We start from the raw sequence: 26,284 nt of genomic DNA, 5'->3' as shown, positions 1-26,284 counted from the left end.
ATGATAAATTATATACAGGTCACATGAGGAGAAGCATCATAATAATGGAGCTCAAATAGCCTGTTTACAATTAACATTATTATTTTTTAAATTTCGTCATAATTTCTCACAGATTGGTCCCGATCCACTTTCATTGTATGGAAAAGAGATGTATAAACATTCAGCTAAACATCTCCCTGTCTGTTCCCCCAAGAAACAAAGACAGTTTTTCGGGTCAATATTACTTTAAAATAGTAAAAAGGTGACCTTTACGACCTTCAGGTCTAAATATTTGGGGGCTTATTCCAATTAATTGTGACTATGAGACTATACAATAATGTGTCTATGGATGACTGGGATTAATCTGGCTGCATTTTGAGCTGAGCTGATAGCATTGCTTCAGCGGGCGCTGTTCTGATTTTGTCATTTAATAAGAATAACAATGACCATATGTTCTGTCAGATACAGAGAAAATGATGCCACGTACACACAATGCACATGGACACACACACAGTCTCATTCACATCTTCTTGTGTGTCAGAGATATGTCCAAGTGTTTATTCAGGCCTAAAATGATGGGAATACAACAGGACAGAGGCAGTGATGTGGAAACAAGACCACCTGGCTTCACACACTGCCGTCCATCACAGCCTTCTCAACAATTACAACACTTTTCAACTAGCGCCTCCTTCTGACCAACTTTAAACATTACATTTGTTTATAGATATGATGTACAGGCTGATTATATTGTAATGCACTAATGCTTGTGATATTTACCGATCTCTATCTATCTAGCAAAGAAGTTTTAATGTGTAACAAACTTGATTACCATATTGCATATGGTTTTCTTGAAAGAGCTGCAGGAAATGAGCAAGTGAGGCGGACTACAGCTGTGAGGTTCAGTTATTGATAGATCTCATTAAAAACAGAATTTAATAACTAATGTAGATTTACAGTCAAATGAAAATGGCAAAAAAGTCAGATTATGGATACATTCTGTTGTTCAGAGTTAAAAAAAACATATGAATTTATGGATGATGTTTGCAACGCATATACTGTTAAAATATTGTTGATTTAACTTAAAAAGGTAAGTAACCTGGTTGCCTTAAAATTTTAAGTTGATTGAACTAGAAAAAGTGAGTTAATACAATGAAGGAGATTGATCTAATCATTAGAAACTCAAAATAATAAGTTATCTCAACTAAATAAATCATTTAAGTTGATTTGACAAAAGAAAAAATGTTGTGATAGCAAATCTTGAAAATACATTTTTACAGTGTAGGAGTTGGAGAAGTTTCATTTCCATAAATCCTGTGATTCAGCGACGTGTGGTCTATCTAATACAAATGCGTATTGGTAAATGTATTGATGCACACATAAAAAAATGCATGGCATAATAGCATTGAAAAAAATTTAAAGAAAGTAACACTTGGTCCCACTTTATATAAAGTGGCTTTGTACTTGCATCAAACAATAATAGTACAATGTATTATTGTGTTCGGGTTGTGTTGTAAAACACTTTTGCTGCTATTGAGGTGTGATACGGGTAAGGTTAGGTACAGGTGTGGTGGTATGGGTTGGTTTAAGGGTGGGTTAAGGTGTAAGGGGAGGGTCAAATTTTGTATATATATAAAATTACAAACGTAATTACATAAATTAATTACAGCTGAAATTACACGCAGGTATTTTCAATGTAAAAGCATGTATGTACACAATAAGTCCATCGTATCAAATTATTAATATCAATGTGAGTAGGGCTGTCAAACGATTAATCGCATCCAAAAAAAAGTTTGTTTACATAATATATGTGGGTGCACTGTGTATAATTATTTTAAATACACACACATGCATGTATATATTTAAGAAATATTTTCATGTATATACTGTATATAGATTTATATATAATTTATATTATATATAAATGTAAATATTTTATTAATAAATAATATTTTTTTAAATATACGTGTGTATTTATATATATATATATATATATATATATATATATATATAATCATACACAGTGCATATATTATGTAAACACAAAACTTTATGTTGGATGCGATTAATCATGATTAATCGTTTGACAGCCCTAGTACATAGTAATTGAAGCCACTTAATATAAAGTGGGACCTAATACTTTTAATCAGCAGAGACTCATTACATTGATCAAGTGACAGTAAAGACTTCTACATTGTTACTAAAAATATCCATTTCAAATCATTTAAAACAAAAACGAATAAAATGCATGAACGGATAAAATGTATTGGATGCACTTAAATAAGACAGAGAAGAAACTGCAGACACGAGGGAAAATTGCATAGAAACATAAAATGCCACCTTCCCTACAGGAGAGACAATTATGCACAGCGACAAACAATGAAAGTATAAAAGAGCCCATTTACAGCAATTACCTGAATACTTGTAGCCAAATGCATTTTCTTTATGGATTTTAGCGAATGCACTGCCTGTAACAATGTTCTCTTGCATTCATAGGAGCACTTAGCTTTGTGGTACAGCTGAATAAAACAGCACTAATAAAGTCTATCTAAGGGAACACATGAGTCATTTTGAATGTGAAAGACCACCCACTGTGCTAACTTTGTGTTAGCGGCCGGCTATTAAAAAAAATAATTACAGTCAAGTTTTAATTGACTCTACAATTTTAAAATTGTGCTTACTATTGTTTCCGTTATAATTACCAGTTTAACAGTGTAAGATTGAATCGTACAGATTCAGATTCGAAGTCTGGGTCTGGCACAATACAATATACACTCACTGGCCAATTTATAGGTACACTTTAGTACCGGGTTGGACCCCTTTTTGCCTTCAGAACATCTATGGCATACATTCAACAAGGTGCAGGAAACATTCCTCAGAGATTTTGGTCCATATTGACATGATATCATCACATATTTATCTGTCGCCTGCAAATCAATGACGCAAATCTTTCGTTCCACCACACACACCCCAAAGATGCTCTGTTTTTTTTCCCCAATTTTAAGTATGGGGTTTACTCAAACACACACACACACACACACACACACGCACATTATATGTATATAAATCCTTTTTTTTTCATGCTGTTAATTTCCTAAGGTATTAAATTGGCTTAGAATGATAAAAATTGCTCCATTCTTTCCAATTACACTGATTGCTGTCTATTTAAGTGGTGTTTTGAATGTTGGCTTTAAAATGAGATAGTAGTGTGTCTCTAAAAGATCAGTCACAAACATGATCCCTGCACGATCTCATCTACAGTGTCTTATTAACTCGCTGCTACACATTTCTGCCATTTTCTCCTCTCACTCTAAAAAATGCTGGGTTGTTTGAACCCAATTTTGGGTAAAATATGGACAAACCCAGCCATTGGGTTAAAAATATAATTTAAAAATGTAACCCAATGGCTGTCCATATTTTACCCAAAATTGGGTTCAAACAACCCAGCATTTTTTAGAGTGTAAAGAAACTTTTAAGCCTGTTAAAAGTCCTCATCCATACTCCTAACAATTTTGACCTTAAGACCTCTTTTAAGGGTAAAGATGCTTTCTGAATTACTTTTTTTCTTTACTAGGATTTTTTCTTCAATTTTAAGAGTAAACACCCACATTTCTAAGAATTTTCTTAGAATTCTGACTGAGCTACTCTTTGCATTAAGATTATTTATGAATACGGGCCCAGTAGTTTCTGAAATACTCAGACCGTCTGACACAAACAACCATGCCAAGTTGACCATGTCTACATGCCTCAATGCATTGAGTTGCTGACATGTGACTGGCTAATTACGTATATATTCGCATTAATGAGAAGTTGAATGAGCTTGAAGGCAGACCTTGTTATAAAGCGGTACAAAATAATTGCCTGTTGAGCTACAGTATACAAATCAAAAACTCTTGACAGCAAGTGTAAAACTTTAACTGTTTTCAACACAACTTCAGTTGCCACTTCCTCATGAATATATAATGCCAGCCAGATGCACATCTACATGCAGGCCAAGTCCCTTGATTCACTCATGCTCACTTCTCTTGACCCACATTTACACCCCTATTCCGTATTTCACTGCTTTATCAAGACTTATCAACATTTCACTGTCACATGAATCCTATATTAGCATCAATGCACGAACACTGGAACTGATGGAATGGCACAATGGTGTCATAGCTGTGAACGAAGTGTGCATAATGTGACACAACTTCACTTCGTCCTCAATAAAAATGCAACTTTATGTCTCTGTGTATATGAAACCACCTTTTAAAAGTGCTGCTGACTGTCTTATACCATCATGAGGGCTTCAGTCAAACCTCTAAAAGCGTGCAACAATATAAAGCAAATGGGGCTGTCTAGACTTTTCTGCTATATTGTGCCATTGAAAGCCCAATGAGGCAAAGAAGGCTGAGATAAAAGATACTAATAGCTCACGAAAGCACCTTTACTGGTGGAATCAATCTGCCTGAGCTCCAGAAGCTTGACACGGTGCTCCACATTCTTGAATGCATTTAATGTGTTGTTTAAAAAGCAAATTAAAGGGGACATATCATGCTAAATCCACTTTTTTAGCCCTTAAATGCATTTTTTTGTATATTTGGAGTGTTTATAAGTACAGAAAAGTTGAAATTATTCTCTTCAGGTGCTTTGTTTCTATCTTTATATTTTGTTTCGGTGATATTTTGCATATATTTATATATATTAGCCAGCTGAAAAACTCTGCTGAATATGCTATATATATATATATATATATATATACATATATTAGAGAGCCCGACCGATAAAGGATTTTGAAGGCCGATACCGATACAAATATTTTGGGGTTTTAAAATCCGATATGCCGATATATCGGCCGATATTTTATTTTTTTATTTTTTTCAGAAAGGCGCAACAAAACATTAACAGATTTCCCTAACATTAGTTATTTGTAGTTATTTATGAGTTTTAACCAAAATAATATGATAATGCATTTTAAAAAGAAACTATCTAAAAGTTTCTTTTATTGTCACAACAGAACAGACTGATGATAGTGGCATTAGCTAGCTTTATGGTTAACTAGTCTATGATGAACCATAATTTAGCAATGGATAACGTCATACTGCAAATTGTAAAACATGCATTTTCAATATAACTGGCCAAGGAAACTTCTGCCGGCCACACATTTTGTCATGCTTATTTGAGTTAAGAGAACTGATGGGGATGTTCTTTTAATTGTTTTTCAAGCAATGTACGTCTCGTGACCAACTCAACGAGTGTTGCCAACAGGAACGGTGTAGAGTGCCCTCTGGTGGACAAATTACACAACACTCATGACATGGTTCAAGCGTGTTTCGTCCGTTTTTATTTTATTTTTGAAATATTCATTTATCGGCCATTATAACTGCCGATAACGATAGTTTGGAAAATGCCTAATATCGGCCGATAATATCGGTCTGGCTCTAAATATATATATATATAGCATATTCTTCAGTTTTTCAGCTGGTTAAAAAAGCTTTTGTGGACACAGCCTTAATCTTGTTCCTTCACTCCGATTGATACTTTACTTTTCATCACCTTATCTTGTCAAGTCAACTCTCTTTTTACTTCACATCTCACGTACAGTCTAAAAACTTCCACACTACTTATGCTGGTTGCCCGTACTCTATACTCTACACAATTATGTAAACCCAAGCTTGATTTCATAGATTCTCCCTGTTCTCTCTTACATCCCTGCACTCTCTCATAAACGCACTAGTGTTATTCCAGGCATTCGCTGCTAACATGTATACTGCGCATTCAGTCTGGGCTGGATCAATGCAATAACCTCTACTCTGCTTCTACACAAATGTAGGATGCTTTGTGGCAATTAGCAGATGCTTTTATACAAAGCAACTAACGGTACACTTACTAAACACTTTCCCAGACCCAACCATTAACTACAGTACATCTGAAATCAGATCATATCTTATAATCAAATCATTATAATTTGATAGTGTTGTTTGAAACTCAACCCCATCCCAAAGCCTAAAAGCCCAATGATCCCTATTCACACGGATCCACGAAAATGCTTTATTTATATTTACTCCAGTAGTTGGCGATGTCACTTTGTAAAAAGAAAAAAAACATACGCTCCTTTAGACTGAACACGTAATACTCATGCGCATGACTATTTTCACAAATTTACATTTTTGTAGTTTACACCGAGAAAATAGTGGTATTGTTTTGTTTCCTATCTTCATTGTTCCGTGTTTACACTTTATACAATACCAAATTCAACTAAAAAACGAAAACTTTTTATGCGATTTGGCCATTACCGTACACGACAAGAGCGTTTTTTTAAAGTCCAAGTTTTTGAAAATGATACTATCATCTCCATGTAAAATTTCTTTACGAAGTGACATCGCCAACTACTGGCCTGGCATGCATAAGACAGCATGCCAGGCCATATTTCATTACTCAATGCCCTATAATACTAGCGTTACGCTAAACAGTTTTTAGAGATAAAACTCTTTACATTCGATTATCATGAAAACAAATCTCTTTATTAGACCAAAGGTTCATTTTGCGCCGGAGTTCTCCTTTAACTCCTCACAATACAGTATTGTAATACATTACTGCCAGCATGGGATCTGAAACCTTTTAAGATTCAATTGATCCGGCCTGGAGCAGCAGACACAGATGGAGACAGCAGGAGATGAGAGCACAGAATCATGCATGAAGACAGACAGCCAACGGAAATCTTTCACAAGACTCTGAAGAACCACAGTGCGGCATGTAATGATGATAGCCCAGTGTTTACATCTTCTGGATGAAAGAGGACAGAAACGAAAATGAAAGACAGCGAGTGAAAGGAAGAGGATGGGAGAAAAAGATGTGTAGCTGCAGGTGTTGAATGGTATTGCATGTCCAATATGTTGGCTACAGGAGGTTGTTATTGGAGCTGGGCTTGTAATGAAATATCTCTTTCCGGGCAGAAACTCAACACTTATTGTTACAGGGCCCTATAGAGGTTTATCTATTAGTGCCTCGACTGCTGCACCAGCAAGGTTTGAAGAGAGGTATTTCCCCCTTAGGTTCACAGTGTCCTATATATACAGTAGGTGACAGAAGAGGTATGATATGAAGGTAATATGATCCAGACTACATCATTGCAAATGCAATTTTGTGCTTCCATAAGGGTAAGAGTGCGTGTGTGTGATATAAATAAATAAATAGATTCAATATAATTATATTAAATATTTATTAAATATATATCTGTATCAATCAATCAATAAATAGTGAGGAAACGTCCGTGCAAGGAAAACTGGCTTTTTTAAACATATAGTTTAGAAAACATTATGCAATTAAAGGTGTAGTTCACTTTTAAAAAAAAAATAACTTTTGCTGATAATTTACTCACCCCCATGTCATCCAAGATGTCCATGTCAAAGAAATTAAGGTTCTTGATGAAAACATTCCAGGATTTTTCTCCATATAATGGACTTCAATGGGAACCAAACGGTTCAAAAGACACTTTCAGTGCAAACTGCAAACTGTTCAAAGGGCTTCCAGACGATGAATAAGGGTCTTATCAAGCGAAACGATCGCTCATTTAAAAGTTAATTCTCAATTAAACTCAATTAAAAGTTTTATAAGCTCAAATGCTTGCCTTGTTCTGTTCTGTGATGCGCGTTTGTGACTCTCCAGTTCGAACTCGTTTATCAAAATGAACAAATCTTTTTTCAAGTCAACTCGTTCATTTTGTTCGTTGAATGAACCAAACGACTCGGAAAAAGATTTGTTAATTTTGATAAACGAGTTCGAACAGGAGAGTCACAAACGTGCATCACAGAACAGAGCAAGGCGAGCATTTGAAACTTAAACTTTTTTATTTTTTTTTTTTAAAATGAGCGATCGCTTCGCTTGATAAGACCCTTATTCATCGTCTGGAATCGTTTAAAGCCCTTTGAACAGTTTGCGGTTTGCACTGAAAGTGTCTTTTGGACCTTGAACTGTTTGGTTCCCATTGAGGTCCATTATTTGGAGAAAAATCCTGCAATGTTTACATCAAAAACCTTAATTTCTTTTCGACTGAAGAAAGAAAGACATGTACATCTTGATTGACATGGGGGCGAGTAAATTATCAGCAAAAGTTTTTTTTAAAGTGAACTACTCCTTTAATAGAAATAATTTCTGACAGAACTAAATGTGTGTGACTAAGCACAAGCTCTTGCCAGGAAGACACATTCTGTTGCGTATAAAGTTTAGTTAATTCGGACCGATTTATATTCTAAAAAAAAATAAAAAAATAAAAAAATCCATTGACATGGAGATAAACTTATCCACATATCCACTGAGAGTAAATATCAGCTGTGAAACTGCTAAATTGCTAGGGCAGGTGCAAGCTATAATAAACAGACTGATTCATCATATTCATTATTAAATAATTAAATCTGGAATATATTAAATTTAGATATAAATCCTGTCTCATGTAACTCTAAATTATGAACATGATCAAAACTTTGCTGAAAAAACCTGTTGCACATAATCTACAACATGCCTTCTGTCGTCTGATTGATCGTTTATACTTTTTAGTAAATAAAAGGCCGTTTAATATAATTCTATAAAAGTCCACCAGGTCGTGGTAGAAGACTTTTAGCTGCAGGCGTTAATGTAAACATAAGAACTTGGTAACACTTTATTTTGCTGGTCCTTCTTATATTATTAGTAATATTTCAAGATGACCATTTACTGGACTGAAACAACTTGATTATCCATCCATTTTGTTTTGGGGGAAAAAAAAGTGTTAAAATGTATGTATCAAATATGATACATCAGGCTTTTGAGGAACATTTATTTGTAGATTTCTCAATCATCATTGTATTGCAGTGCATTGTACTGTATGTTCACTAGCAATGCAAAAGAGATGGGTTAAATTACCAGGAAAGACTACTTAATCAAGTATACACAGACTAACATTAGAACTGTAATGTAAAGTGTGAGCTGGGGCAGTGGTTGCGGGTCAAATTATAGGCTAGTAACCTGCCTAGAAAGTGGTAAAAACATGCAGTTTCTTTCTACAACAATAAAACCATTTAATTTACAAAACATTTTGCACTGTATTGAATATGCCTTTTTCATTAGTTTTACTGAATACTTGCAGTGTGTGTTCGAAAATCTACAATACTGCCTATAATAGTCTAGACTAGCACTGTGTCTAAGGGCATCATACATGTAGACACGAACGCCCCTACAGTGACCCAAAATGTTGTCTAGGTAGATCGCTCGCTACGTTTTTAGACACAGCCCGCGTTCCTAACGTCATCCCATCCAATATCAACAAACATAATGTATAGGGAACACTCTATTGCTCGCACTTTACACAGTTCACCATCTCCACTCACATCAATCACATAGTGTCTTGTGAAGCGAGAACAGTCACTCACCCTCAGTGTGACAACTGGAGGAGAGGAGGCTGCTCGGTGGTCTGAAGATGTAAGGCAGGTACCGGGAGAAGCATTTCATCTTTTGACTTGATTTAGTACGCGCATTACTTTACAAGACTGTCCTTCTCGTGAAGTAGGGGAATATCCGATGGAAGAATCTCACGCTCACTGTCTCTGTCGGAGGGAAGACATCTGTGTTACTCCGGCTGTCCATGCTTCTCCCTGCTCCCGTCGCCTGCTGGCTGGAGGATGGCTTGTTTTGACCCAGTCTAGAGGGAGGGAGGGAGGGAGCAGCTCCTGCGTCTGTCCGCCTACTGGCCGACTTCGAATTTACCGCGTCATCTGTGAACCACAGTTGGACTAATGAGGATTTACCTCCTACTTGGCTATGCCTAGTGTTTTTATTTTAAGTGTTGTTTATGACTGGTTTGTTTATTGTAAGTGTTTGTTGCCTTTTTGGACTCCTTTACCTAATGGGCCTACCCTTTTCGCCACCCTCTCTGTGCTAGCATCCTCTAATCTGGTCTTTTTAGAGGGCTTTCCTCTCGGGGCAGATTGCTTTGACAGAAAGATGCAATGTCAAAATATAACATTAATTTAAAAGTCAACTATAACATCAACTATGCAATACACTTTAATTTATTTAGTGCTAGTAAAATTATTAAGCCTATTTGGAGAGAGATATGTTTATAATGTGACAACATGTCAGCCATCGTGTGATAAAGAAAATGCATAGGCCTAGACTAACGTTAGTTCTGAGCAGGTGTTGGCTGTAAAACTAGGCTGTAACAGACCCTCGTGAAAAACTGATACTAATTATGTGGGAATCATTCTCTGACAGCAGTCAAGTTCTCATTGTTTGTGTCAAACAAGTTGTGAATTTGTAGAAACATTAATATAGGATATCATGACTTACTCTGTGCTCAAAGATATCTGCTCGAAGCTCCAGTGATAACCGTAAACTAAACTTTTGGAAGATGTTGATTTTGTAGCAGAATCACGTGAACAATTCCAGGATATGCTTTTTTGTCATTGGTTGCTGCGTTAAAACTTACCCAGATACAATAGTGCTCTTTTCTGATTGGCTATTGTGAAGCCCCTTTCTCTTTTTTTGATTGGGCGACAGAGAAGTTAAGCGCTCCTGATTCGCTGCTTGATTCCTGCCGGTTCTATAGTGAAAGTGGCGATCAGATACATTTTGGGCACTGCAGGCATGAGGCATGTTATATATATATATATATATATATATATATATATATATATATATATATATATATATATATATATATATATATATATATATATAATAAAATTATATTATATATATATATATATATATATATATATATATACAATATTTATTATATTCAGACTGTCTAATTGCTGTCTAATATATTCTAATTATTTTTTATTGGAGTAGGCTTATCCTATTTTTTATTGGAGTAGGCCTATTATAGGCTTATCGTTATTGATGATCACTGTTGATATGCTATATTTTTACTATAAAACTCATACATCAACATGTCTTCTAATATCTTCAATTGTTGCGTACACCGAGCTGCAGCGGACACATTTGTAAATGACTTTTGCTGCCTTTTACTGTACACTGTAGAACACTAGTGTGACCCAAATTAAATTAATGTCATATGTAGGTTACCTCCAGTACCATGAATCTTTTAACTGCCTACAATCTCTAAATAATTTAGATAGTTATACAGTGCGGCTTACTCCACCAGTCTAACTGGAGCAACATTTACTGTAATAATGTTCTTGTTGCTTATTATATATATATATAAAAGCATAAGTCCACATCAAGTCGAAGCCGTTTATGCTATTGTGTTGGATTAAAGACAGTATGTTTATATTCGGACAAAAACCTCTCTGTGTGCATGTCAAAACTGTTCTGCTGCAGGAGAGAAATGTAAACATGACCTTTTATGAGGTCATTGCAGAAAGCTGTGATTTACACTTCTTATTGACTCTTTGACAGAATTTAATGTGCCATGTATACTTAGAAAAGCAAACCGGAAATTGACATTTTGGTTGATTGAGGAATTTACGGGAAGGCATGAGTTTCTGTGTCAGTTTCCTTCAGCTCCTGCTCCTCATATGTAATTATTTCTTTGTTAATAGCAGAAACTTAATCAATAGCGGGAAAAGGGGCCATCTGTGCCTCTCATGGATAAGCATATGAAAAGGCTAACACTCATAGTGCCAGTTCCTCCACTCTGTGCCACCACAGCGTAATGAGTTGAACACACACATTGATTTTTCCACAGGACACCCACAATGCATTTGCACGTGTGTGTGTTCGAGAGAGGGAGAAAATTGCTAAAAATAAGGAACATTAACATAGCAGAACATCATTTCTTCAGATCTGTGATAGAAAATATAAGATGCATTCTAAATAGATTGAATTTGTTCTATTATAGATTAATTTTTTGAATTTAATTCTTTTAATTTTAGTAAAATGTTGTTGTCTTTTTGTCATTATTTATGTATACTGTTTTTATTTTTATTTTTCCATTTTTGTTTAAGATAGCCTATTTTATTTCAAGTAACGTTTGTTTTTGTTTTTTTTTAAACTATAATAACCCTGATCTGGGTGTTCTGTTCTCAGCTTATTATTGTTGTTAAAAAAGAAGAAAAAAAAAGATTTTATGAAGTCAGCTGTAAACTTGCCACCAGAATGCTAATGTATTATGGGTGGTTGTATGAGATTTCTATGCTGTTTCTACATTGCAGTTGCTCAAGTGTTTTGGGTGGTTTTATCACTTTGCTGGAGTTGCTAGACTAGAGCATTCTGGGCATTTTTTAGTGTGCTGCCACTGCTGCATGTGGTGGATAAATCCGTCTGGGTGTTTTGTGTCGCCATGCAAGCTGCTATCATGCTTAAAGGCCTATAAGTTAAAAGAGCCTGATTATTTAGAAAACAAAAACAAGTAATTTAAAAAGCTGCATTAGTTTAAAGCCGCAAGGTAACGGAAGTAGTGACATTTATTGTGAAATGCATCTGATTGATACAGATTATCAAAAAAGAAAAAAGAAATCAAGGTGGGGACTTGATTCTATCTATGGGTTGTTGATTTGGAGGCAGATCTGAATGAAAGCTTGCAGTTGATTATATGAACGGGTCGATGTTTAAGCGGAAAAAAATATTAAGTCAGATGTACTTCCAAGCGTCACTTTCAAGATGCTTAAGGTACTCTTTGCCCTTCGTGTCACTATATAGACCAAAAAATAACTCCATCACTTTCAATTGCTTTTCTTATGTGTCAGATCATAAATGTATATATATATGTATGTAATTATTACTCTACCCCACTTCTTCTTGTTAAACTAGTCCCGTCTAAATAGGGCTATTACAGTAATGAGGCATATTTCAAAGATTGTTGAATCGTTGCACACCACTAGATGGCAGTACAGCTATGTTTTAATGTAGAAGAAGAGCATTGACTATTTTTGGTTCTTCTTTCTATTGGTTTTGAAGAAGGGGTTTACATTGAATAAACATAGAAAATAAAACAAACAAATCTATTAATCAAACAGTGACAAAATAAAAAGATAGAGCTAAATTTTCTTAAAAATATAAAAATGTTCACAGTTATACCCAGTTAAAATATAAAATTGTTGCAATGTAAAAAAATATTGATGGTTTAACTTAAAAAAAGTAAGTAACCTGGTTGCCTTAAAATTTTAAGTTCATTGAACTGGAAAAAGTGAGTTAATACAATGAAGGAGATTGATTTAATCACTAAAATTTTAAAATTATATGTTATCTGAACTAAATAAATTCTTTAAGTTGATTTGACAAAAGAAAAAATGTTGTGATTACTACACTGTAAAAAAATATTGTTGGTTTAACTTAAAAAAGTAAGTAACCTGGGTTGCCTTCAAATTTTAAGTTGATTGAACTGGAAAAAGTGAGTTAATGCAATGAAGGAGATTAGTTTAATCATCAGAAACTGAAAATAATAAGTTATCTCAACTAAATAAATTATTATAAAGTTGATTTGACAAAAGAAAATATGTTGTGATAACAAATCTTGAAAATATTTTTTACAGTGTGGAAACAATAAAAACAAAGGCTTATTTCCCCAAAGATATTCCTTGACAAAACAGACTATCATCACCAATGACAGCAGGACTGGAGACGATATTCTATATGATAAACCCGAACACAATGACTATTATTCCTAAATAGAAAGAGAGAAACAGATTTGACTAATCACACTATCCACAGGGTCCAATGAATATAGAAAGAGCTGAAGACATGTATTTTTAATAAGCATTTTTAGACTAGAGGAGACCGCATCCATAACTGCATAACTAGAGTGACTGGAATTTAGAGAGGAATGCAGAATATGTCAACATGGTTGAAAAGATGGCTCACCAAAACTGAATAAAAAAACTATTTCTCCAGAAATAAATGATAATGTGATAAAACAGCTGTTTGGTGAAAAAAAGGTAGCATCTGTTTGTTAAAAAATTGTTTAAAAGGAAGTTTCACGAGTTCACACTAATCAGAGTAAAGTAGTATTGTGTAATTACGAGTGGTAAAATCTGAGAAGTTTAGGCCTCCATTTTCAGCAGAGTTCAACCACAGATTTAGTTATGTAATGAGTTTTTATTTATAAAAAATTAAAACGCATATTATCAATAATCTTATTATTAACTGCCAAGGAGAGCGTCTCGAGATAACAATAAGAAACTCAGTTAATGGATTGAAACGTTTATCAAGATTCAAACATTGTTCAGAATAGTACAGGCTAAAACAGGGAGGGGTTTAAAAAGAATAAGTACAATTTACTTAATTTTTATTCGGCAAGTAAATTTCACATATGGAATTAAGTAAACTCTACTTAACTAAGTTAAGTGAAAGTAATAAAGAAATTAAGTCATTTTAACTTGGATAGTAAAAGGTTGAGTAATATCTATTAGTTGAAGATTCATTTGCAATACATTTCACCCCAAACAATGTAACATTGAATTTTGCAATATAACATATTTAATTGGACACATCTAAGTAATTAATACAAGAGATTTTGAGCGAGACACCATATCTTCTTCATAAAAATGCTTTATGTGAACGCAGAGACCTCAATACTTGGTATAATACACAATGACGGTAACATTTGATGGATCGTTTTTCTGTTTGAATGTCTTTTTGAGTAGAAAATGAACTCCAAATGTCACAAAATAGCAAGTTACAAATCCTAACAACAAAAGCAATGATGAAACAGCTGAAAAACTGAGAAAAATCAACCTCATTAATTATTCAAGGCCCAGTGCATGATGGGAACACCTTCACTTTATAGTGTTGATATTTACCATTTCATTAGTACACACTTAAATTGAGTACTAATATATAATTTACTGTGTTGTTTTTTTATTTTCTTTCTTGCCTGAACTAACTTTTTCATGTAAATTAATTTTTTTTTTTCTGTAGTATTTCACCGCAAAATCATTTTATCAGTGTGAAAGCAGTTTTAACTTTTTTGAGAGAGTCAGCAGGATGCCATTAAAGGACAAGTTCGGTATTTACAATTAAAGCCCTGTTTTAAGATCGTTTCTGATGAAATATTTATATATATTATATAATATAATTTTAAATATTTATTTTTTTCAGTGTATATACAAAGTTTCTGGAGGTACAAAGGGAATCCAGATAATATTTCAAGTGTTTACATGAATTATTAAACAGGAGCTTTAGACAAAAAAAGATATTTACAAAAAAAAAGCAATTCAACATTTCTTTTTTTCATTTCAGTTTTAAAAAATTGGGATGACGTATACGAGGCTCGTTTGCATTAAATGCATCCTGAAAAAATATATATATCTTGGCTATGAGTAACAGAAACGTGTTTGAAACCAAGAGTGCTGTATGTGTGCGTCTGAGGTCAGCATCCAGGTCAAGAGTGCTGTAGGTGCTGATGTGGGAATGACCGCTCTGGCTGCGGGTCTTGACCTGGGCATGTGTGTCGGAGCAGAAAGTGAGCAGAACGGTGGTGATCTGCAGTGTGAGGGCTGGTGTCAGCTCAACACCTCCTCAGATAAGACCAGAGGTGTGAGGAGAGCATGAGTGAACAGGGTCACTAGACGGCCATTGCTTAAAGGGATACTTCACCCAAAAAATGATCATCAGTTACTCGCCTTCAATTTGTTCCAAACCCGCTGAACACAAAAGAAGATATTTTGAAGAATGTCAGTAGCCAAACAATTGATGTGCCCCATTGACTTCCATAGATTTTTTGCTCAATGCGGTATTACCCACATTTTTCAAAATATCTTCTTTTGTGTTCAGCAGAAGAAATAACTTCATACAGGTGTATGAATCAGAAGTCATTCTAATGCTGATTTGGTGAACAATTATTTTTGTTGCAGCATGGTAAAATGTTGAAAACCGTTTCTGCTATTTATTTCTTTTGTAAATCTTTTGCATCATAACTGCCTTTACTGTCACTTTTGATCAATTTAAACTGGGATAGTTCACTTTGAAATTAATTTTTGGTATGTTTTAGCTTACCTCAAGGGCATCCAAGATGTATATAGGTGTCTTTGTTTCCACAGCATTTTCAATTTTGACATTTTTCGGTCAAAACGGTGTTGTCTGTCAGTCATATAATGGAGGTCTATGGTCACCACCTCAAAGAGCATGCACAGAGAAGTCCAAATTAAACATGATTTAATGACTCATGAATGTAAGTACACAGTGATGGCCTAAGACACCAAACGAGTGGTTTGTGTGAGAAAACGAACAGTATTTATATCGTTTTTGCCTCTTGTTAACAGCCGTTGAACTGATCTGAATCAGATATCCAACTGAACCATTCATGGTTTTACCTTTCACTAAACATATTTAGATATATCGAAATCGTCTTCCATTGCGATTTCCCGTATATCTAAATATGTTTAGTGAAAGGTAAAACTTACGAAATCTCAGTGTAAACAATCCGTGACATAGACGCGCGAGATTGAGGTAACGTTAAGAAGAGGTAATATCAAAAATTAATTTCAAAGTGAACTATCCCTAATGTGTCCTTGTTGAATAAAAGTAGGCTAATTGCTTCTTTAAAAAAATACTTACATTTGAATGATAGTATATCACAGTTTCCACAATAAAAGTTAAGCAGCATAACTGTATTCATCATTGATAATAATATTAAATGTTTCTTGAGCAGCAAATCAGCATATTATAATGATTTCGGAAGGATCATGTGACACTGTAATGATGCTGAAAATTTGGCTTTGCACCACAGAAAAGAATTACATTTTAAATTTGATTTTTTTTTACCAAATAAATGCAGCCTTGGTGAGCATAAGAGACTTCTTCAACAACAACAAACTTTTAATATATATATATATATATATATATATATATATATATATATATATATATATATACACTCACAGTATATACGTATGTACCTTAATTATATCAGTATTTCTCAAAGGGAGAGGTCAATTGACCTCTCCCTCTGAGAAATACTGATATATTTAAGGCTTGAAAGTTTTTAACAGGTTAAAGCGGGGTCAGTGTTTATTGGAGTGAAGGTGCTGATGTGGGAACCGTGAAGCAGGTTCTGGTACATTAACTGAGTGTGTAACTGGGTGCCAGTGGAGAGAGAGAGAGAGAGCGGGTGAGAGAAGTGTGCTCATGGAGGTGTTAGGCCTGGTGTCGTCCACACACACCTCGTCAGATGAGAACAGAGGTGTGATGCTTGTGTAGAAGTGAGAATGACGGGGTCATGAATGAACATGCTGGGCACTCTGATCCAAAGGTCAGCCCAACCCGGCTAATTCGTAACAATTCGTACGACCTCACTCGTGCGAATTAGTACGATTTTTGTTAAATCGTACATATTTTACGAGTTGCCCACATACCCATGACCCCGCCCCTAAACCTACCCATCACGTGGGTTTAGACAAATCGTACAAATTCGTACAAGAAGTGAGGTTGTACGAATCATAGATATCTATATAAAGGCTAGATATCTCGTCTACGCTGCTGGCCAATGGAGGTCGACGTCTGCACCTGGCGGCCATCTTGTCAGAGGCAGCTCACTCACTCACTCGTAACATTGTGTTAATAGTACATGTACTATTTAAATAACCATAACTTGCTCAATTTTCTACCGATTTTCAAACAGTTTGGTTTGTTATAAACGTCAGAGATGTAGTTATGACACAGCATACTTATGAATAATAAGTGTATTTATAAATAATCATCCAGATAATTATAGCCTCGTTAATAAGGTTTGTAAGAAACCAAACCGTTTGTAAATCCGTCAAGATTTCAATGAGATAAGAGTATTTGTGTTCGTGTTGACCACTCATCTTACCTCAGCTTACCTGTGACAAGATGGCCGCCGGTGATGACGATAGAAACTCCGCCTTAAGACATCTAGCCTTTATTTAGATATCTATGGTACGAATAGTAATCAATCACTCGTAGCCTACAAATTCGTACGAATTGGTCGTGAGGTAGCGTTGGTCAGCCTTATGATGGGTGATCAGGTAAACATTTCGTTTTTAGTGACTAAATTTAATGATAATCTAAAAATGTAGGCCTAATCCAGGTGCCATCATCATTTACTCAGCACCATGTCTCCCCAAACCATGACCACCCGTCCCTCTTTGTGTTGTAGGCTACTGCACAGCATTTTCACCCCTTGTCCCGCACGTCGCATATTGAAGAAATGTCCCGCATTTTCATCAGTCTATTGTTTTTTAATGGTCATATTTAGAAAACGTGCATGCGTTCTTTTGCCTTTTTAAGAAAGCCTTTTATTTATTATTTTTGCAGCGTAGTTTTTCACCTATATTTAACAGCGCTTCGTCATAAGTAGCCTACAGAAATAGATGCTAATCGTTTGATGTTTGTGTGTAGGCTAGTAGTGATATGCAAAAATACTATTTTTTAGAAAAGCTAAAATAGTTTTGAATGAAGTGTTTGCTTTTGCAAGAGACGTGTGACGTTTTGCATCTTGTGTGCGTGTGCAGAGTTTTGAGTAATCGCGCCATATTTTCAGAAACTGTATAAGCCATTTACAGTAAAAATAAATAAAAGGCTGTTATGTTTTTGAGCGGAAGGAGCGCCCCCTGTTGGAGATCTTTATTCGGCGGGTTCTATCAGAATGCCACTGCAGTGAATGAATGATGGTTGTGCTTCAGATTTGAGAAGTGAGAATGTTGGTGCTGGTCTGGGAACACTGATGGTAGTCCTGGGACATGGATGGAGACGCAGCCGGGTGAGAGAAGTGTGCTCATGGAGGTGTTAGGCCTGGTGTCATCCACACACACCTCCTCAGATGAGGACAGAGGTGTGATGCTTGTGTAGAAGTGAGAATAACGGGGTCACTGAATGAACATCACTGGACACTCTGAGCCGAGGTCAGCCGTATGATGCATGATCAGGTAAACATTATATATTTTTTAAAGGCTATACCTGTCATAGTAATAATGCAATGATAATATCCAGGTTCTGCATCCATTACACACTGCACATTTGTTCATTTATACACTCTAAAAATGCTGGATTGTTTTAACCCAATTTTGGGTCAAATATGGACAAACCCAGCTGTTGGGTTAAATTTATTAATTGCATTTTTTAATCCAACGTTTGGGTTTGTCCATATTTGACCCAAAATTGGGTTAAAACAATCCAGCATTTTTTAGAGTGTAACATAATAAAATAACTTTTCATCATTTACTTACCATCATGTCATTCCACACATAGAGGCCTATCACTCTCTCTTTCCTCATCTTTTCACATTCAATGAAAGTGTGATTATTCCATATTTTCTTATGGTCCAGGCAGAATTGACACTGTTATTCACTTCTCCTCGAATATGTGAATAATAGTGTTCATGTTTCAAGTGATTATATAAATACAAAGAATTTAAATAGACTCAGTTCATCATTTTGCTGATGATTTTGATAAAATATGTCTACCTCACTTCTGTAATATCACAAGGCTTTGCCAGTGGTAAAAAAAAAACGTCACAGTAAAAAAAAATTTATATGATCAATAAGTTATGACAACCTATGTTTTTACAATAAGTTAAGCAATATTTAACCTTTTTTTAAGTTCTAACATTTTAAAAGTCAAATTTAAGTTGAAATGACTCAAACATTCAAGATAATTGTATTTTTTTTTTAACAGTTTTGAAACTCGATAATCTTTATTCGGTTTCAGGGTTGAATCAGAATGCTACACTCTAAAAAATGCTGGGTTGTTTTAACCCAATTTTGGGTCAAATATGGACAAACCCAAAATGTTGGGTTAAAAATGTAATGTAAAAATTTAACCCAACGGCTGGGTTAGTCCATATTTGACCCAAAGTTGGGTTAAAACAACCCAGCATTTTTTAGAGTGTATGAATGAATGTTGAATGTGATTTTCTGAAGTGAGAATGTTGGTGCTGATCTGGGAACACTGACGCTGGTCCCGGGACATGAACGGAGACGCGGAGCGTGTGATAGAAGAGGTGTGACGCTTAGAAGTGAGAACGACAGGGTCACTGGAATGAACACGACTGGACACTCTGACCCTGAGCCGAGGTCAGCCTGCATGGAATATTTAACAAGATTGTTTTAAAATACTAGTTTTCTCATAAATTAAACTCTTAAAAATAAAAGGTTTCTCAGAAATGCCATTTTTCTTAGTTTCTCAAAAGAACCTTTCAGTGAACAGTTCTTACAGTAAAATAACCTTTTTCCACTATAAAGAAACTTCTGTGTAATGGAAAGTTAAAGGTTCTTCATGGAACCATAGAACCGTATTGTTAAAGGGATAGTTCACTTTGAAATTAATTTTTGGTATGTTTTATCTTACCTCAAGGGCATCCAAGATGTCGGTGTCTTTGTTTGCGCAGTAGTTTTAATTTTGATATTTTTAGGTCAAACCGTTCTTGTCTGTCAGTCATATAATGGAGGTCTATGGTCACCACCTCAAAGAGCATGCACAGTGAAGTCCAAATTAAGCATGATTTAATGACTCGTAAATGTAAGTAAACATTGATGGACTAAGACACGAAACGAGCGATTTATGTGAGAAAACGAACAGTATTTATATTGTTTTGCAATTGATGTTGACAACATTTGTGAGACGTTCTACACTACACTTTTCAACTTCACTAGGAGATGACAGGAGATGTGCATCAGTTATGAAACAACTTTAGTTCAAGAGGCTTAACTTGAAGGGAACTAAACTGATCTGAAATGTTTATAGTTGCATGCAATTTTAGTGCAATAAAAAGGTTTTAATTGACAGTGTAACTAAAGAATCTTTAATTTGTAATAATAACGCTAATATTGCCTCTTGACTGGTTTAAATAAAAGAGGCATTTGAGAAACATTGTTCTTTAGAGGGTCAATGAGGGTCTCTTGTAGCTTTAAGAAAAGCTATATCAACCCAAATTGTTGTTTGGTTGAACTTGGCAATGTTGTTAACACTGATGTTATACTGTGAATCATTATATCACTTTTTTATCATGTGGCTACACATTCATAACTTTTTTTTTTGCCCAGCATTATTTCCTCAATTTCAAACAGCAGTAGTGTGTGTTTTAAAAAGTAAATCTGAGATGTGAGAAACATATAAATATGCCTCCCTGAAATAATATTTTGGAATTTACCACAATGATCTAAAATGATTAAGTCAATCTTGGCTTGAGGGAAAGGTTATGGGCCGGCCACAGCATTATTAAAATATTTTTAAAAGCATAATTTAATCAGACCAATCAATGTTTGCGAGCTAGACATTAGGTTTCAAATAAACAGTTTAACAGTAGAGTGTCAGTCACATATTATTTCAAATCTTTCATTGAAAAGAATAATAATAATTTGACTATCAATTAATTAGAAGAACAGATCACATCTTTATATATATGCATGCGTGCTCTAACTAATCCATTTCTTGTTATTTTAAATTAAAGATTTGTGTTGACTTGCTTTAAAGAAAACACAGTGGTCAGGCTTGGGGAGCAGCAGGCTGGTGATTACTGACATTCCTGACCATGGGGGAGAAGATTTTTAAGAGCCGTTAGTGGCAGGGGGTTTCCAAGGCTCTGAGATCAGCAAATGTTACAACAGACTGGGACTAGACAGACCCCCGTACGCCAGAACACTCCCAAATGAACAGAATAAACAAATGCCACCCTCACTGTCTGATGCTCTGTGCTTTTACATCCATCCATCCATCCATCCATCCATCCATCCATCCATCCATCCATCCATCCATCCATCCATCCATCCATCCATCCATCCATCCATCCATCCATCCATCCATCTATCTATCTATCTATCTATCTATCTATCTATCTACCTATCTATCTACCTACCCATCCATCCATCCATCTCATTTGATGACTCTTGTCATTTGACAAATAGCCTATGCTTACAGTAGGCTATACATAGGCCTTTTTATCATCTAGACCTACACTTTCAGAAAAAAAGGTACAAAAGCTGTCACTGTGGCGGTCCCTTTTTCAAAAGGTACACCTTTGTACCCAAAGTGTGCATTTTAGTCCCTAAAACATAAATATTGGTACCAAAAGTGTACATATTAAAACGCTTTTGAAGGGTAGGCTACTGTCCAAGTGACAGCTTTTGTACCTTTTTACCTGAGAGTGATATAAGACAAATATAGCCTATTTGCAAGACGGCGTTTGTCCTTAACCTCTTTAATTAGATTAGTAAAGTGAACGAAAACACAACCGTTAATTGATTGAATCGCATTATCTGTAATCTCAACTGTATGTTTAAGCAATAGCCTAGCTCGTCGCTATCTTGCGTTGTCCATTTGTGCCTTTTGCCTGACGCGGGTCAGTTTGCTGGCTCTATAGGAGGTCGGAGTGACGCGGACTCGCAAATTTGCTCCTCCAAATGGAGCGACAAAGTCCATCAAGCCCCTATTAGGACCTCATTAAATTCGCTTTAGTGAGATATTTTGCACCCTTCTTAACGGGCTGAAGTGTGAACGCGTGCTTTTAGACAAACAGCGCGAGACGCGCTCAGACTGACCGCAGATCGGCGTCAGTTCTTCAGCTTTTGATGCCTCCTGCAAGTGTGTAAGTTAAGAGCTGTTTTCAGATCAGCTGTCGAAGGCAGTAATTTAAGAATCAACGTGTCATTAGAAAATCAAAATCTAGCAGGCTATTTGTTAGATGTTTTCTTTATTTATAATATTATAACATCTATGATTTAAAGAATGAATTTGATCGAGTGTAAATAAATTGCGTTAAATTGCTACGCCTAATAAAAAAAAACAGGGTTAGCTTCATTTTAACACTAGGCCTACATTGGGTAGGCCTTATAGCCAATTTACGCTTAATATTAAGCTATTTCTAACGTTTAGTTTTTGGTAGGCTAATCAAACGGTTGCTATATAGGACTACAAAGTCAATATGGTTGGCTAACATGGGTTACCTGACAAAGTAGCCTAGGAGTTCAATAATAATTTGGGGCCAGCATTGTTTTTATTGATGGAATTGAAGGGCCAGCTATAGGGGCCTATAGCTAGCCTATATAATATTAATAATAACAGCTTTAACCAAAACAAAACATTTTTAACGAAAAATATAAAAAGATTTAAAAATATATAGGCATGCCTAAATTAATCTACGTTGTATTCCCATATGTAGTCTGGGAAATTGGAAATATTTGGACACAAATTGGTAGCTATTTTAATCACGACTGCGTATAGCCTAGCCATTAATTTAATGTAGCCACCAAACCTATCTATATTATATATGGTCGCAGTCCTGTGTCGCCCCCCGTCGTCTTTCTCGCAGATGGTGTGCAAGTTTGCCCCTCCGTGTTGTTGCAATAACCTCACGGTACCAGATTTCTCACCCTCACGCTGGGGCGCACTGTTTATACAACTGGAGAAGTCTTCACACCAAAATGTCCATAGCAGTCTCTATCCCAATCATTTGGCAAACAGCACCAAACCCCCTCTCAAAACAACCCGCGATCATTTGGCATCATCATCGGCACCATCGCCCAGCCCCGCCCCTGCATCACCAGCTCCATATAAACCCCGAGAGCGAATCTCCTTTATTCATTCACTGCGACTCATCCACATCCGCACATCGCTCGGAGATCTTCCAAAAACAGGACTATTTGGGACTATCACCAGAGAAAGATGAATTCCGTGTGCTTTGCCGCTCCTCTTTCCAATACTATGAACACTAAGATCCAGCAGTCCAGCAGGTGAGCCTTCTATTCTATTCTATTCTATTCTATTCTATTCTATATTGAATTGCTGACTGTTAAATGCACAGCTAAAATAGTACTATCATATTCAATCCACAGCCCAGCTTCCCTGTGGAGACCGTGGCTCGTGACCAGAAAAGATGCTCAAATTGAATGCCGGAAAACCAAGCTGGCTTGTGTAAGTTTTTCCACCAAGTGCTGCAATCCTAATATTTTAATGGAATTTCCATCTGTTTAGGAATGTTATTAAACACATGGTACCGTAATGAACTCCTGCCACCACAGTGCTATTTATTACGCTGTAAAAAAATAATAATATATTGTTGGTTTAACTTAAAAAAGTAGCTAAGTTAGCTGCTTGGTTGCCTTTAAGTTAATACAATAAAGGAGTAAATAAACTTAAAATAAATGTTATCTGAACAGTTGATTTGACTAATGTGAGATAAAAAAAAATTTGCATGTTTTTTTTTTTTTTTTTTAAAGCCGCATCACGTAGCTTTAAGGTGACAGACAGGCATGTGGTGAGCATTAGCAGAAGGTGTGACCGTGGAGCTGTTTCATTGCAAAGGCAAACCGAGAGCAGTTCTAGCGCTGAGACACTCGGCCATATGGCACCACTGTCTGAGTGTGAACACTGAGTCCGTGCCCAGCGACGAGGTGTAGGGGAAAACAGCAAGCGCTAACTCGCTTGCCAAGATTTAAGCAGACACCTCTAGTTAGGTTTGGGAAAGGGAGTTGGAGCCAGTTTCCCACAAACACTTTAGCCTGACACCCTCCATGTCACAGCTTTCGCATCCTGCCCAGGGTGTTATACACCCACGAAGCTGGCAGTGATATCACCTCGTAAACACTGGACAGGAAGCATTGTTTGAGTTGTGTTTTTTGTGCATGCGGTCTTACACGTCTTTTCTCACTCTTTCCAGCCTTACTCCAGGCCAGAAGTGCCCAGTAACACCACAACAGATGGCAAGATGCAATCTTTCCAGCACCCTGTCAGGTCAGTGCACATTTCATTTTGCTTGAGCAATGGTTTTGTTTTGTAACACGATTTGCTTTTAGCCCTAATCTGTTCCAAACGAGGCTTATTTTACCATGCTGAAAAATGCGTAGTTTCACTTTAGTTAAATATTTAGATAATCAACTTGGATGTTTAAGTCATTTCAACTTAAAGGAGTAGTTCACTTTTAAAAAAAACTTTTGCTGATAATTTACTCACCCCCCATGTCATCCAAGATGTCCACGTCTTTCTTTCTTCAGTCGAAAAGAAATGAAGGTTTTTGATGAAAACATTCCAGGATTTTTCTCCATATAATGGACTTCATTGGGAACCAAACGGTTTTCAGTGCAAACCGCAAACTGTTCAAAGGGCTTTAAACAATTCCAGACGATGAATAAGGGTCTTATCAAGGGAAACGATCGCTCATTTAAAAAAAAAAAGTTTAAGTTTTATAAGCACAAACGTTCGTCTTGCTCTGTACTGTGTGACTCGTTTATCAAAATGAACTAATCTTTTTTTTTCAAGTCATTTGGTTCATTCAACGAACGAATTGACTCATTTTGATGAACGAGTTCGAACAGGAGAGTCACAGAACAGAGCAAGGCGAGCATTTGTGCTTTTAAAACGTAAACTTTTTTTTTAAATGAGTGATCGTTTCGCTTGATAAGACCCTTATTCATCGTCTGGAATCGTTTAAAGCCCTTTGAACAGTTTGCACTGAAACTGTCATTTGGACCTTAAACGTTTGGTAGTAAATTATATGGAAAAAAATCCTGGAATGTTTTCATCAAAAACCTTAATTTTTTTTCGACTGAAGGAAGAAAGACATGGACATCTTGGATGACATTTTGGGGGTGAGTAAATTATCAGCAAAAGTTGTTTTTAAAGTGAACTACTCCTTTAAATTGCATTAAACTGGCTTAAAAAATTAGTTGAATCGTGTATAAAAAATGTTTTGAAAGTTGAAAATTGCTTTATGTAGCTGATATAAAACAGCTTCTTTGTAATTAAATGTAAGCAATTTCTAAATGTGAAACACAATATTTACCAATGTATCTCTTCACACATTAGGCTGTACTGGCCCAGATCGAAATCCTTTGACTACCTCTTCAGCGATGGCGAGTCCCTGCTCAGAAATTTCCCAGTGCAGGCCACCATTAACTTCTACGATGAGTCAGACAGCGAGGAGGAGGAGGAGGACAGCTGTGATGAAGATGACGACAGCGAAGACGAGGAGTGTCTTAAACTAAACAGTCACTTCACCAGTTACAACTGAGCGTTCAGCATCACCCGCCGTCTCTGCAAATGTGACTTTATGCCGAGGGAAAGTTCATAAATTTAACATAGACACTGGATCGCGCTCTATTAGAGAAGTCGTGCCATCAATAATTCAGTGCATGGACATGGTCCCGTCTTATGAGCATCTAAAGCACGAGCAGAATGATTTCACTGATTGTTCTATGCAGGAAACACTAGAGAAATGTTTTTCCTGTTAGGAACAGAGAAAATGCATTCCCACATTGGGAAGTGTCGTTTTAGATCGATCTCAGGATTCTTACCTTCTTTTGTATATAAAATTCTATTTGTATTCTATTACCCATCCCTAACTTATGATTTATGTACTTTAATGTATATATGTATTTATGGCATATTTTTCTACTTTTGTACTTTTGACTATAATAAAAAAATCTATTTAAATGAG

The 26,284-nt window shown here is 35.8% G+C and overlaps 2 protein-coding genes across 3 annotated transcripts in view; one reads left to right on the top strand and one right to left on the bottom strand.

Moving 5' to 3' along the window:
- Positions 1–10,360, bottom strand: part of LOC120483146 (serine/threonine-protein phosphatase 2A 55 kDa regulatory subunit B beta isoform) — a 122,483-nt gene extending 112,123 nt beyond the window's left edge. Inside the window, exons 1-2 of one of the 2 annotated variants that reach the window (XM_089123944.1) lie at positions 10,282–10,360; positions 9,366–9,707 (exon numbers count right to left, since the gene is read on the bottom strand). In XM_089123944.1, the coding sequence (XP_088980070.1) occupies positions 9,366–9,444 (79 nt within the window). In that variant the 5' untranslated portion in view covers positions 9,445–9,707; positions 10,282–10,360. The remainder of the gene's footprint in view (positions 1–9,365; positions 9,708–10,281) is intronic. The other variant, XM_089123946.1, reaches the window with a different exon arrangement.
- A 12,615-nt stretch (positions 10,361–22,975) lies between these two features.
- Positions 22,976–26,284, top strand: ripply1 (ripply transcriptional repressor 1). Its single transcript, XM_039677471.2, has 4 exons — positions 22,976–23,582; positions 23,685–23,763; positions 24,509–24,582; positions 25,654–26,284. Exons 1-4 carry the CDS (start codon positions 23,515–23,517, stop codon positions 25,856–25,858), a joined length of 426 nt encoding a protein of 141 aa, XP_039533405.2. The 5' UTR covers positions 22,976–23,514; the 3' UTR covers positions 25,859–26,284.

This window comes from Pimephales promelas, chromosome 19 (assembly GCF_988280905.1).
Source record: "Pimephales promelas chromosome 19, fPimPro1.hap1.1, whole genome shotgun sequence".
Taxonomy (NCBI): domain Eukaryota; kingdom Metazoa; phylum Chordata; class Actinopteri; order Cypriniformes; family Leuciscidae; genus Pimephales; species Pimephales promelas.
The sequence above is the reverse complement of the archived record's forward strand: the minus strand, read 5'-3'. Positions and strand labels throughout refer to the sequence as shown.

What these genes read in the sequence shown, in the direction of transcription:
- ripply1 (XM_039677471.2), top strand. Translation starts at nt 23,515, where the DNA reads ATGAATTCCGTGTGCTTTGCCGCTCCTCTTTCCAATACTATGAACACT. An exon ending in GGAAAACCAAGCTGGCTTGT is followed by an intron (nt 23,764 to 24,508) that starts GTAAGTTTTTCC and finishes CACTCTTTCCAG; the next exon opens with CCTTACTCCAGGCCAGAAGT. An exon ending in TCTTTCCAGCACCCTGTCAG is followed by an intron (nt 24,583 to 25,653) that starts GTCAGTGCACAT and finishes TTCACACATTAG; the next exon opens with GCTGTACTGGCCCAGATCGA.